Raw genomic sequence first — 15,536 nt, forward strand, 5'->3', positions numbered from 1 at the left:
ACATTCGATCCCCCCTGACCAGTAATCACACAAAATGAAAACCTGTATGGGTCTCTCTGACTCATGTCATCCATGACAAATGTGAAGCACTTTGGATCAATTCTGCCAGGATGCCTCAGCCGGGAACTTTAAAAGGCTGAAAGCTAAATGTCAGCGACTCTGACCTCTCTCCCGTTTAATTCACTCTTGATCCAGAAAGACTTTGAAGACAAACAAGTTCAAGCCATCCAAGTTTAATCATATGATTGCGTGATGAACATCCAGTTAGGATTGTGATTAATACTAGTAATATGTTCAGACACTTAAACGCTTGAGCATGAAACATGAAGGCACAGTGGATTTTGGGCCACAAATAGATTCATCCTGCCTGCAGGCAGACACTGGCTCAGTATGGTGTGCAAACAAGACGTCTTCCAGGAACCGCACAAACTCACAGCATGCGACGCATTTTGAAGAACCACTAATAACACGAGCATGAGAGTGAAAACAGCCATCAAGAACTACGTTAAACCACATTCATGTTTGCCTTTTTTTTATTGTTTCCCAATAAAAAATATTATTGTTTTAATTGCAAAGATAACAAATGTACATTTTTGCCCCCGTCCTTTAGATAACCCCCATCTACTGTATCTACCGGTATTTGGGAGAAAAAAAAAATTAAAACAAATGCTAATGATTTTCACAGCCTCACTCCTGGATTTAAAATTTTAAATACTAATAAAACTTGGTATAGTATGTAACGGCGGTGTAAAGATTACAAAATGTAAACTGTATACTTCTATAATACTCAATAAGGATGCTGAGAATCAAGACCTAAGATCTCTCCTTTTCTAAAAACGTTGGTTTTAAAGTCAGTGGATGTGTAACTGGAGGCGCTTTCACTGTCACTCGTGAGTCACCAGGACTGGAACCCACCAGACGTGGAGCCAGAGGCCTCGGTATGGTGGTACGGTGGCCTCATTGTGCCATATGGAATTGTTTTCTTTCCAGTAAAAGTTAAGTTAACGCCAGCAGACATGCCAGCTTCTGAACCTGCGAGAGCAAAGGTGATGGCGGAGCTTCACTGTCTACCACAGCTGTCATGTGTGGGTGGGAGACTATGGGTGCCTGCAGCACAGTGGGCACCGAGGCAGGCAGAGGTTAGTCTTGAACGCGATGGCCAATGGGCATCCTGTCAGTTATCCAAAACAGACTCCATCAGGTACTAAGCCAACACTTAGGCATTCCACCAACGGGGTGTCATTGAGCTTATGACTACCCAGAATCCACCACTCTGCTGAATAGCTCCAGTGGACCCAAATAGCTGTATACTGTAATCCCCAAATGACTTTTATCAAATCCATCTGTAACTTTGCATAAGTAAGAGGTTAGGCAGAGGTAGGGATGGATTTAAAGTGCTTCATATTATTGGTTTGTCACCATGCCAAATGTCAGTGTTTTCACAGTGAGGCCTGTGGATTATCCTGACAGGCATATTTCTGACACACTGTTGTCAGTCCTTCAAACATCTGACTCTTAAGCAACAGCTTTACATGTGTTATTCTACTGGGGAATTTCAGTGGAAGCCTCACAAATGGTCAGTAAAGATTTGATTTGAACACATTTTTTCATGATGCTTCATGATGCTGATGATGTCTTTTATCCTCTGCATTGGAGCATAAAGAAAGCCAGATACTGCAATGCCGCTTCCCCTGGTTCTATGTAACATTATCACATCAAGGTCAGTCACTTGAATCGCAGTTTAGCCTCTTCCGCCTAAATTCTCAGTAACATACAGTGCGTCATGGTCTACACACACCTATGCTAATGGACAGTATGAGATGGAACTGCAGGAAGGGAGATCTGTCAGGCTCAGGGTAGAGAATTACATTTAAATAATGCAAAAGAAAGCTTGAGAGTCAGAGTATCTCAAACCCTCGCAAATACACCCTCAGATCTAAGTGATCCAATGATGTGATTTATGGAATCAGATGCTTATTTGTCAGTCAACAATGACATGCATCCATGACCTTTTGGGTGAAGATTTTCAAAGAAGACGAGTTGGGTAGCTCTTTTCTATATCTCTACCAACTCTCTCTCTCCCCCTGATTTCTGACTCTATCCACTGTACAGTGCTTCAATAAATAATTACAATAAGTAATTGTAAAAAGGAAAGTAAAGCATAGGTCCACATGCTATTTTAAAACTAGTCTCCATGTCTCTTCGTATTTTTCTACACAAAAGATGCCAAAGAGGTTGGAAAAAGACTTCCAGCAAATAACAGGAAGTCTGCACTACAATTAGGCAAACTGTGTGGAATCAATACAACTGGGCCAGAGGGACTTCCCTAATCAAGTGGTAATTGATTGTATCGAGCCAATTAAAATCCACCCTCGTCTGGAATCGCTGCAGTTTGAAAAAGAAAAACGAGGTTACCAGCAGACATTTTTAATTAGAACTTGTAGTGTGAGGTTCAGGTTTATATTGCTTCTAGATTTAAATAGATACTTGTTCACTCAAAAAAGAAGCCACCTACTTCAACTGAAATGAATACTTATACTTACTGTATAGTTTGGTACATTAAGTGATCAATTCTTTTGGCAGCCTTGGAAAAAAAGAAGCTGTGTTGACCTTGTCTGTATAAAAATGGCTGTGTTTGTACCTGGGGAATAAGGGGTTTGCTCTCTTCAATAAAAGCAGTATGGGTTATTCATGCATAATTCATCTAATTTTTACATTTCCAAGAGCCACTTGAGACGCAGACTAGAAGATGTTTGTAACATTTATAGACATTCTGGTGTTTGAGCTCACTGCCCGTGTTCACTGCTTTCATTTATTAAAACATCTCAAACAAACAACCTCTGATACGGGGAACAAACAGTGGCACACAAGCTCCAAGGACTAAGGTGAGCAGTGTAGAGACAAATGGTTTTGGGCCCTTTTCTCACTTTTTTTTTTTTTTGGTCACGTTTATTATTGTTTGGACTTTACATGATTGTAGTTACACGTTGGTGTACTGTTGAACTGTAATGTCTATGGGTGGATTTTACTGCAGCAGCCCCGTGAGCCTAAATCAATCTCAATTGGACAAAACCAGCAGATTAAATCTGTGTCAGGAAGATGACTGTAGTCAGAGCGACATAATGATAGAGATGGCATAGTTATATTAAATACTTGAATGAATTTTGAATTTGAATTTCTTTTCTCCATTAAATGTAATTTTTCTTTTTCTTTAATCTTTAGATTCGTTTTTCTATTTTAATATTTCATCTTCTCTGTGAATCTTAGTAAATCTTAAAATGTTCTCTATATTAATGTATTTTTTTCTCTGTCATAATTCTTTTAAAGTCTTGTGTGACTCACTTTGAATTGCTTTGTTGCTGAAATGTACTTTATAAATAAACCTGACTTTACAGCTTAATGATCATTTAGTAAGATGTTTGTAGTTCAAAGATAGCTCGGAGAGGGAGTGATGACACTTTATCTTAACTGGACTAAGTCGAGAAACAGACTAATTGACACAAAATGTAATCTAAGTGAATGTCATGTTAACAAACTTGACTTCAGGAGCTCATCGTTTCCACAGTTCAGAACAGGGAAACCTTCAATGAACTGGGGGAACTTTCCGGACAAAGCTCAGGGTTAGTGAATATTCTTTTTATGTTTACTCAACAAAAAGCAGCTAATTACTTTTTGAATTTAATCTGATCCAAATGAACAACTCATCAAATACAGTCAACTGAAGCAGGATTTAATGTTGAATGTTTGGCTGACCTTTTCAACCGTCAATCTTTTAATCTTTACGTTGTTTTGCACAAACAACAGTGTCCCACTGTTAGATTAAAGACTAAGCATCCCAACACTAACAACCCTCTTACTCATCCTGCCCCCAACAAAGTCTATACAGTAAACAGTAAGACATCAGAACGTACTGTAAACAAAACCCTCCTTCCCTGCCACGACTACACACACAGGCACTTTAGCCAACGCTGAGAGACGTTACGAGGACAAACTGACATTTCAAGAGAAAAAGACAAAAGAAAACTGGACAGGGGTTCATACAAACATAAATCAATATTTCAAAACAAATACTTCTAGTGGGATAGGTTTCATTTTAAAAATGTATGCAACTTTTTTTTGTTGCAGTCAGTTTGACAGAAGGATCACTTTCTCTCTGCTTGCCTGTGTTAACCTCAGAGATACACAGTCATACAAAACTATTACAGAAAAACATCCACTCACTGTCCTCCTACACTCGACTTCCCCAAGAGGCACAGATTCTTTTTAACGGGAACCAGCTCCTGCACCGTCGCTAAGGCAAACAGGGATATACATTATTCAAAGAGTGAAGTCAGATAAGATGAAAGAGATCTGCAGCTTGGAAGCACCTGAGGAGAATGATGACATACATGATACAGATAATCCAATGAATGGAGGTCTCTTTTTGTAAACAATGAGACGTTTTTATTCAGCTTTTTCTCCAAGTCTTTGGAGCATTGATGCTACTAAATATTTCTTAATGACTGCCCGCTAATATAGCTTATTAACAAGTTAGAAAAAAGTATGGAATTCATCCTGAGTTAACATTTCCATCAAAGCTCTAAAATAGTGGGCTATTACAATTTGTTTAGGTTGCGTCAACAACTAATCACTGTCTTATCACAGCACGCTGCACAGTGCTGCTATGAACGTCCAAAGCTAAGAAAAAGACGTTTTCGTTCCTATATTGCGTGACTTCAGCACTTTGCACTTACTGTAAGTGGATCCTTACTGTTTACCCTTTTTAAAAATTTGCAACACAGAAATGTACTGTATATTTGATGAGGGACAGCAGCAGTGCAACATAACACACGAGCAGTGTGTGAGTCAGTGAAGCGTTCAGCTCCATATGACAACTTTATAAACTTAATTTAACCCTGACTGCTGCTGCCCGACTTTAAACTACACACAACATTTGATTTATGGCTTCCTCTTTGAGAAAGGGAGGAGCTTACATGGGACGTTGCAGTTTCATTTGTTTGAATTTCGGACTAAATTGGACGCATTAGTGCGATCTAGAGATTTAGATAATGCTTGTGTGATCTTGCAGGCAGCGGGTCAGATGTTCCACTGAAGAGGTAGGACATGATTTTCTACACTTTCGGGAGAAAAAGAAAAAAAATAATTGCATAAGCAGTGACACAGACGGTCTCCTGGACATATTGTTAGCTCAGGTTTTCAGCCTGTATAGAGAGAAGGTTTGATGGAGGATGACGAGAGGATGGTAATTATTGCTCTACTTACATTAACATAAGATATATAACGTCAGTTGAATTTTAGTCACTTTAGTTTGATCTTAATATTACTTTTTACAAAGATATTTTACTCTCATTTTAAAATCTTCAAAGACAATTATTCAGCAGATTTAACATTTCATGTATGGCTTCCACGTGGCTAACAAAATGACAAACAGTTGTTATTGCTCAGAATAGTCCACTGAGCATGAAAAAAAAAAAAAAAAGCAGTCGAATGACTGATCCTGAGGCAAACAAATGTGCTACAGCTGTTCTGTATAACTATAGAATCTTGAATATATCTTTTTTTCTTGAAGCAAACACATTACATATGCTGACAAGGGGATGTGAAGCACATTAAGTATTCCCAGGAAACCAAATGCATGACTACAGCAAATCAGCTCTGAATTAAATCCTCTTAATTTCACGTGTATGAGGAACACAAGAACTGCCATACCTCATGCAAATGGATCACCATCAGCTCAGCTAACAGTTTGTTGTGGTTAAGTGTATGCAATAGTGTCAGTGGACTTGTCATATGTAATTCATAAGGGAGGAGGGTCTCTGCTGATGTGGAGAGGAAGAGAGAAGAGGAAAGTGGGTCATCTTATGAAGATACAGGATTCCCTGCACTGTAGGAGCGTGACCTTGGCTTGTATAAAAAAAAGAAAAGAAAAAGGCCCACAGCCTCAATGAAAGGTCAGGACCAATGCTGGCTCTACAGCATGAAGGCTCACTTGCACTGGTTTGACCAATAGCACACAGCTGGATGGAGTCCTAGCAGTGACTCCTGTTCTGTAGACTACCAGCATCTGACTCTGTTGGGAAGCTGCAACATGGGAGTGCCAGTCGCTGGACAAACTAGAACTGATGTGTGACTGTTATTCCACCCTCCGCCTCACAGTGGGATTTAGTCTAGAAAGGGCAGAGTGCAGGAGTCCATTTAAAGAATGTTACTGAAACATTGCATCTGTGACTGCTCTCTGTGGGCTCACCTACAAATATCACATACCTAGAATAATGCAAACTGTATCATCAAGAAAAATAAGAACACAAAGTAGGGCGATAAGACCTCAATAATAAGACCGATTAATTAAATTTAACCTCGGTTATTTTGGCCTCATAGTTCACCGACATGGTCTCTACATTAAATATGCTCAACTATTAAAACTGGGATAATTGGCTCTATTTCCAGTGAAAGGGTGCTGAGATCTGATGAACTATTTCTGAAGTTATTTATTGAGTATTTTAAATTGAAATCAAAGCATCGCTGGTCATGTGACCTGAAAATAACCAAAATGATCGTCATGAGCGAGATAAGACCTCAAACGTTGGTTAGAGGTCCTGAATGTCTGAATTCACTTTCAGTTCATTTTCCAGCCCTAACACAAAGACATTTACATTTGGACTGCTGTTTTTTTTTTCTTCAACTCAACTGATCCTTATATTTACTTTTATTTCATGACGCTCACTGGATGATACTGCATCTTACCCTCAGAGTAATGCATACTAAAAGCAGAAAAAAAAAAAAAAGACTTACTATGACTCCTTCTGACAAACATGGATGAGTGTCATGTCAGGGAACCAGTTGTAAAAGTGGCTTAAGTCTAAATCCCCTTGGCCTGTCAGGGCCATATCACTAATAGGCAAAAATGTCACACAAATGGGTTCGAGGCCTGAGCTTTGCTTAAAGCTTCTAATGTCAAATCATGGCATTTTCCAATTGACCTCTGCAGAAATGTTTATATATATGAGACATGAACACATGGAGTGAGTGGGCTGGAGCAGGTATGTACCAGCTCTTCATTACACTGCTGAAGGCTTCGGCACAAAATAGATGCTCTGTTTGAGGATAATCTGGGGCAAATTAGTTCAATTAAAATTCAATAGCTCAACAGAGGAACACAAGGCAGCGACACACTTTGGATGAACTAAAATACTACGGCAGAATAATTAAAGTACCGTTAAAAATCTAAATGAACTTTAACTGCAAAGTCCTGCAAATAATGTTATTAAGTAAAAGAATCGTGCACATCCTTTCCATAACTCCTTCACTTAACGCACTGAACGCACAGTGAGTCACATCCTTAATACTGTCCACATGGAACTAATGTACAGAGAGAGTCTGAGCATGTAAACACATTAGATGCTGCTCTCCATACATGACCTGTATTTCAAAAGAAAACATGAATTATGACGGCTTATTGTAGTTAGCTATAGCGTCTCAGTTCTGGCTTAATAAATCAGAGTAAATATTCAGTGACTGATAGTTCATATGATATGCTCTATACAAACTACTAAATATGTGCTGTTTATGTCGTAGTGCTCTCAGTATAATACATACCAAGAAAAGGGTTTCAGATTTGAAATGCTGTCATGCAAAAAATGAAGATGATAAGTTCTATTAAAGGAATAGAAAGTAATGCAGTGTAAATAAGAGCCTCGGAATGATATCAGGTCTTTGCAATGTACCAATACAATCATGCAAAATGCACAACCTTGTGCATTAACTCATAACAAAAGAAGAATAGAAGTGCATTAGTTTGACGGGGCCTCTCTTTGAAAGGGAAGACCTCTAATCTTCCTCTAACAATAACAAGTCCTCTGCAGGACTGAGTGAAAACCCTGCTGAAACGGCCCCGTCCGTATAAATAGCCCAGCAAAGAGCATGGATCCGACCTGCGTAATGAAATGTGATCAAGGTCAATGTGAGAGAGAGAGAGAGAGAGAGAGAGAGAGAGAGAGAAAAAGAGAGAGAAAAAAGAGAGAGAGAAAAAGAGAGAGAGAGAGAGAGAGAGAGAGAGAGAGAGAGAGAGAGAGAGAGAGAGAGAGAGAGAGAAATCATCTATTTTTTTAATTGTAAATGTGCAGGAACCAACTTTTAACCAGCAGTTTCATTCAGGTTTTTTTTTTTTTTTTCTGTTTTACCTTTTTAAACTTAATATGACAATTATTGAGAAATTCAAACAGCTGGACCTGCACAAACTTGTTTCTGGCAAATTCTTTTTTTTAAATCTACTTTTTCTTTTAGAAATCCAATTCCCTGACCACAACAGTGTCTCTGAATCTGTCCTCTGTAAACATCACAAACACAGGATGAGGAAGCAGAGCGTCGTGCCGGGTCACTTCTTGCTCTGACAGAGTTGAAAACGTCCTTTATCTTTTCTGTCTCTTGTGCGTGTCTGCCACAAAGCAAAGCAGGCTTTGAACAGCGCACAGTGATTTAAATTCAGAGAGTGCTCATTAGTTTCAAAGACCTACTTAGCATTGTTATACAATAGCTCAAGCAAAATAGACTAAGGAGTGCTTCAAAAGTAAAATATTGTTTACTTGGAGAAAAAAAAAAAAATCAGACCCTTCTTTTAAGTTTTCAAAGTGCTAAATAATAATAACGCATTTCCGTGTATGTGGTGCACTTTTCTTAATGTCGCTGGTCAAAGCCCTTCCAGAAGCTCTCCTGAATAATTTCTACTTGAAAGCAAAGCAACATGAGAGCAGGAGGCTGTTTGAAAAAGAAATGAGCTGGATAGAGGAATATACAACGAACAACGAGCTGCTTGGTACATAGCTCTTCAACCTTTAGTCCACTCACCCTGGACAATTCTAATCTGAAATTCACAGATATATAGGTCAGTGATTGTGCCCTGTTAAACACAAGAGTTTACATTATACATAGCTCAGTATTCCCTGTGTGATCAACATATGCAGCTCTTACACCGCTCAGCAGTGACGTGATGTGGAGTGGCTGAACGTGTGCCGTCCTTGTTCTGCTCCTGTTTTGCAAAAAAGGGAGAGGGGCGGACAATCGCATGAGAAACACACTGGACACGCCTGTAACAAATCCCAAACTGTAAGCGACAAGCATGTTAATGGCATGTTAAGCTTCTGAGTGCTGTGTACAATAGTGTGCGACCCCCCCTTAGCACCATCAGTGCAATAATCCAGCAATACTCCTGTAATGGTCCAGTAGCTTGACTTAATCTACACTGACATAACATGAATCAAGGCCATAAGTAGGCCTACCCTCTGGTGCAGTACATGGTGAGTAAGATGATGGTGGTAATGGATAGATCCTCCATGCAACACAACCTAATGTGAATATATAGATTAAGATGTGAATTGTTATGCACAAAGCCTGATACAGCTGTGTTTATATCGTACAAAAGTATGTGGCAGACCTAAATGTAGTCAGAATAACTTATCTTACAATAGTGTTAAAGCGATGTTAGCGATGCTCGTTTCTATTTCATCCTCTCACTTGTGTTCAGAGAGCGCTGTGTTCATGCAAGAAAAAGGTAAGATGCTGTTGTCGAACCCAGAAGTTATTCAAAAGTTGAACATCGAAAGTGAACAGAAGACAAACTGATTGATGTTATGGACCTTTAAACCAAATAAACCACGTCTCATTCTAACCATTTACAGCTCGTCCTCAGTGTACTGTAGCACCGGTCCTCACCGTGTAGTCCGGGCTGGTGTTTCAAACCCAACTTTGTTCAACGAAAACACTTCCATTCAGTGCCTTTTTTATTTTGACAAAAGCAGCGACAGCTGTCAGCTGCTGCCGAGCGTGTATTTTGCCAGGTTCCATTCAGACGGGCTTTTCTTCTGACAAAAGAGGCCTGCTGGTTTTGCTTGTCCTCCGATCCTCTGGCAGAGCTACACAGGGAAATCTTCTGAACAAACTAACATTTGTTGCCCATTCTGAGGAGGGTTTTTTTTTTTCCAGGCTGGGCTCTGTGATTAGGCCTTCGAGGGATTTCAAGCCCTTTGTTAAGAGCGCTATAAAAGGGAATCCTTCCCCATCAGGGTCCGGACGTGAGCAACATCATAAATGATTCAATGTCACATGACAACAGGGATTATTTGATGCATCTTAAGAAATCATTATATTCATCTTCAAGAAATTAACTTTTACATTTGAAATAAACATAAGGCAAGATGTATGTTTCATTAAGAGGGAACATTGAACTGTTATTTTTATGTAAGCAGAAGTTTATTCTAGAAAGGTTGAGCATTTATCTTTTGGTACAGTACATAACCACATAACTTCATTTTTATGTATAACACTGCTGTAAATGTTAAGGTTTTTTTAGGACTTTTTGACATGATGCTGTTGCATAACCTGTTTTGTAGAAATCCCAAAAGTCATCAGTGAAATGTGCTGTGCCATCATTTAGATCACTTTCAGCTAAACCGGCTTTTATCGCATTACTTCTCCGTCTCTCTCTCTGAACACGGTGCCCATAGGTCCCGTGGGCTCGTGTGAACGAGTCGTGCGAGCAGAAGAGTCAGGAGGGCACGTTGCACACTGGAAATGGATTGCACTATCAAACCAGAGAAAGAGGCATTTTGAGATTACAGATCAAAAACAACTGTGATACCCGGTGAGCAGACAGAACAGGAGGATGAGCTCCACTTCTGCAGGATCTCAGAGATTGAACACAAAACATTGTCACTTGGCCCAGAGCCGTTTCAGTTCAAGCAAAGACATAAACACTCACCGGCCTCTTCATTAGGTACAGATGTTCCACTGCTTGTTACCAGCCTATCACATGTTAGCACCTCAATGCATTTAGGTATAAAGACATGGTCAAGAAAATCTTCTGAAGTTTAAACTAAGCAGCAGAATGATTGACTTTGGCACCAACAAAACATGCAACGGTCAGCTCTGAGTATTTCAGCAGCTGCTAATCGACTTGAACTTTCATGCACAACCATCTCAACGGTTTATGGAGAATGATCCAAAAAAACTGAAAATATCCAGTGAGCAGCAGCTCTCTGGGTGAAAAGGCCTTCTTAATGCCAGAGGTCAGAGGTCTAAGGAGAATAGCGAGACTTGTTCGCGCTGATAGAAAGGCAACAGTAACTCAAATAAGCACAGGATACAGCTGAGGTTCCTGTGTACTAATAAAGCATCCTTTAAACGCTACAGTCTGTCAGTATGTGCAGCCATCACGTCATGATGGACCAAAATCTCTGAAGAAATGTTTCCAGCACCTTGTTGAATCTATGCCGAGGGGAATGAAGGTTCTGAAGGCAAAAAGGGGGTCCAACCCGGGAGAAGCTGATGAGTGTAGCTGGCAGAGCCAAACTCAGTGTAAAGCAAACAGAAGCTGTTCCTGATGACTAATTCAACTACAGTCATATTCATACTTATGTTGTCCAACTCTAAAATGAATGAAAATGAGTGAAGCTAAAAGGCCAAACTACTGTTTCCACAGAGACAAGATCAACTCTTTACTAATGAGCTGCTGTCAATCAAGGTCGTTGTCTATATTCAGATTAAAAGAAGTGATCGTGCCCCGATTCAGCAAGTACTGAGAAAGTATTGAGTGATAACATTCGCTCATTTCTTAGAAAAATGCAGCGAGAAGAAACACTCGACCAAATGTTAAGAACTCCAAATCCGAAAAAGCAAAGGTCGACACTTAAATTCAAAGATTTGTTCGGGAAGATGGCCGACGCTTTGTTCGTGCTGCATCAGCTAACTCGTCGAGCATAAACGTAGCCGCCATCCCATTCGTCACTTTTTAAACCCTCAAAGGCTTCGCCCCGTGAATGAACTTAAAATCCCTGCGCTGGCTGGCTCTGCTTCCTCCAGCTGCTGATTCTTTCAAGTCTGAAGAATTAAAGAAACTTCATGAATCTCACTGTGCAAGCACCGACTGCGCCCTAAAAAAAAAGGCTGGACGTGAACCGCAGAGTGCCTCTGCACTTAGTAGTTTATGGCGTTTGAATCTTTCATGAACACAACATGCTTGTATTTGTGAAACACACAGTACTGCAGTAAAATGTTACTGTTGTAAAGACAATGGTTCCACAGAGGGATAAAAAAAAACGCTTCCAATTAGATTGTCATTAGTAGAATAAAACAGCATTAGAAAAAAACACAGTATCATTTTCCACGTGGGGCACATCAGGCTGCACTAAAGGAAAGCTTGTATAAAGGCACTCAAGTTAAGTAAAGTTCTGTCCTGGCTAAGTGCCACAGCCGAGAGCAGGAACTGTGCCTCAGGTCTAAAAGTGTAAAAAAAAACATTCTGAGGATGTGTCCAACAGCATCTCTTCACAGGGATTCACTCTGACAGTCTTTAGCGATGCACATAAACTGTTTTGTCTAATGGTTAACATCCGTTTCCTGCGATATAATCAAATACAGCATCCATCAATCACGCCTTCCACGGACAGTGACAGACTGTTCATATCAGGCTTATGTTCCTCTCAGCTGGCCTCAGACCAGTCACTGAGTGTATTAAATACTGAATGGATTTTACTACAGCAGAATAAATGTCCTCTGCAATTACATTAACTGAGTGTTTTTGGCAGTAAACACATACTGGACCATTGTCAGAGCAGAGAAGATCCCCAGAAATGAAATGGCATGCTGTTACTACACGTATGATCCGTGCAGAAAACATCTGTCATCACGGCAGTCTGATCCATTGTCCCAGTGATCTGGCTGCAGAGGTCAGTGGATCTCTGAGCCCCGTCTCATGGCTGTTTGCACTGATGTGTAGGGATTATGTTTAGCCCTTCAGTCACCAATGATCCCAGATGCATTGAAAACCTGAAGTCTAACCTAAGCCTGCGTAGCAAGATGATTATGAGTTACCTGCATGGTAAAAATGTTTAATAGCACAGACTCTAAGATCTTAAAGTGGGCAACTGTTTCCTCTTCTCCAGATTTCACTTTTGCACACTTTGTTCATCTTAAAGTACAGAGAAGAAACCATGGGGAAGAAGAACTTAAGGAGTACTCACTTCTTTTATCTAGGCTCAAAAGACAGATCGTAAAAACAGCTTTACGACATCTCGTGCTTTTCCTCTGATTTCACTCCCTCTCTCATCCATTATGCTGTCACTACTGAGCTCATCGCCGAGGTCTCCTGAATCCTTCCTGGGCCCTTGATTTCTTTCTTTTAAAAATAATTTATGGATTTAGCGTTCCCTGTGAAATACTGTGTTCTGTATTTGTAAATGATCCATAGTACAGAGAGGAGGCACAGTAACGAACGAGACGAACAGATTGGGTGGGAGAGCGCTGAACCTCCATGGTGGATTGCATCAAGTTGGATCGCTATTCAGGAATGAGATGAATAATCAGCGGTAATTTGAGCAGCAACGAGAGAACACATCGAAATGGAAACAGCTGCAAATTGACATAAAACCCAACTACTTCTTTTATCCAGGTTTCGCTGGGATTTTTCAGTCCAATGAAGATCAGAAAGAACTCAGAATCTCGTTCTCTCTCTCTCTCTCTCAACAAAACGGGTTGATTATATCAGTTACCTGGTTATGGATGTTATTAATAGATAGATGCTTTATTGATCCCGAGGGAAATTCAATAATCTACTCTAAGGAGACCTTTGACAGTGACATCAAGGCCAACTTTGATGCCATACAGAAGAACGAGTGGACGTCAGCACCGTCAAAGACATTTGTCACACTCCTCATCCCAAACACAACATATCAAGCGTATTAAATTCCACAAGACAGCGCTTGAAGAGCCAGTATTTAGTGTCAACAAACTGTAAACAAAGGAAAAGAAAACGACCTACCTTGTGGGTGTAAGGTGCCTCTCCAAGGTTGATCCCATCTTTAGCCAGTTTATCTCTTATCAGCACCTTCAGCTTCAGTTTGGGATAAGTCACAAAGTCATTACAATCAGTGAATCTCAGGTTATGGTTTCCAGGACAGGAGGCCTCGTGTTTTCTTGATGTGTGCGAGTGTGATCCCGAAGTCCTCGAGTCTTTTTCTCTGTTCGGGTCTGAAGAGTGGTCGCAGGTAGAAGTTTCAAACGGCTCCAAGGTGAAGTAGTAGCTTGGCGCTTTCCTTCGGTCTTCGTCCTTCAGTTTCTGCACTGCTGCAAGGAGCCTGTGTCTGTGGTACTCAATGTGGACACCTATGGCATCCAAGTCCGCTTCTCCAATCTGTTTGCACACTTCCAAATCATCATACCCATTGTCAATGAAAGACTCCAAATATGGAGCCAGATGGAGCTTAGAAAGCCACTCCAGGACAAGGTTTGGCCCTTGGCTCATTTTGAAAGAAAAAAAAGGATACAAAGAAAGCCTACCTTATGTGTTCAACATCATATTCATTTACACTTCTGCAGGGATGTTTGCAGAGGAAATCCATTAAACTGCTACATGTATATCCCACTTTAAACACATTCACCTGTTCAACTCCACCTTTTAGAGACGTCTGTTAGGTTCTTGTTAAAGCATTAGACACGTCGAGGATACATAAAGGAGAAAGCAGGTTTCTGCATGCTAGGAACAAATTAAAAGTTCTCTAGTTGAACCAAAAAAAAAAAAAGCCCTTGTGAAGTTCTCTTGATCAATATAGACAAGAGTCATGCTGTCCTGTTACCACCTTTCACATTTTTAAGAGGCAGGATAATAAAGTAAAAGGCGAATCCACATCAGGAGGAGGTAGGTTGTTTTTTCAAGGCAAACTAGAAACCAATGTTCAACTTCTTTCACCTTTAAACGCATGCTCACGGTCAGTGTGTGGGGTATCTAACGCTGTGAAGCACATTTTCATTAGTTGTCTGTCGTCGACGTGACGTTAAAGTTTGCAAAAACTGGTGAGAACCGACCTTTACCGGGTCCACCACGTTTCCATAAAGTTATCTTCTGTCAGATGTGTAAAGAGTTGGCGTCTTCCAAGGCTGCCTTCATCCTCTTTGTTTCATTCATCGCAGCGCTTACAGAGCCAGACATGCAGCTCCATCAAACATTAAATCCGGAATGTTGCAGCTGAAGCCAAAAGAGATATAAGACGGATATTTGCAATAGACGCGTTCCTTGAGTAGCAATAAAACTTGTTCAATCGTCCAAACGTGCTCACAGCAGCGCGCGCTGTGCGTCACTTTGTGTTTGTCCTCAACCTTATTTAACTTTGTCGACCCACCACTCTATCCGCTGGTTTAGTCCAAGTGAGGATGCTGCTGCTCAGCCACGGATTCACTCACTGCTGCGGCTTCAACCCATAACCCCGATGGACGACGGGAGTTCGAGGAGCAGTGGTGCCACCTGCAGGGGCTTTTGGGAAACGTAGTTCTCGTTAATAAAATTGAGTTTTTAAAGATTGTTATACTGCAATTTCAAAATCCCCAAACCTTGGATATTTTATTTTTAATCCCAGGAGATATTTTATTCAAGAAAAAAAATAGAAATACTCTCTGTTTTATTCATGAAGCATATCCTAAAAAAATAATAAAATAAGTTTACTTTAGAGTTTCACAAAAAAAACAAAAACAAGAATAAAAGAGTAGAGTAT

At 40.3% G+C, this 15,536-nt stretch overlaps 1 protein-coding gene across 1 annotated transcript in view; it reads right to left on the reverse strand.

The window, feature by feature from the left end:
- sash1b (SAM and SH3 domain containing 1b) overlaps positions 1 to 15,257 on the reverse strand; it is a 39,338-nt gene extending 24,081 nt beyond the window's left edge. Inside the window, exon 1 of the mRNA XM_079369944.1 lies at positions 13,811 to 15,257. Within this exon, the coding sequence (XP_079226070.1) occupies positions 13,811 to 14,293 (483 nt within the window). The 5' untranslated portion in view covers positions 14,294 to 15,257. The remainder of the gene's footprint in view (positions 1 to 13,810) is intronic.
- Between the last annotated feature and the right edge of the window lie 279 nt (positions 15,258 to 15,536).

The sequence above is a fragment of the Symphodus melops genome (genome assembly GCF_947650265.1).
Source record: "Symphodus melops genome assembly, chromosome: 19".
Lineage (NCBI taxonomy): Eukaryota > Metazoa > Chordata > Actinopteri > Labriformes > Labridae > Symphodus > Symphodus melops.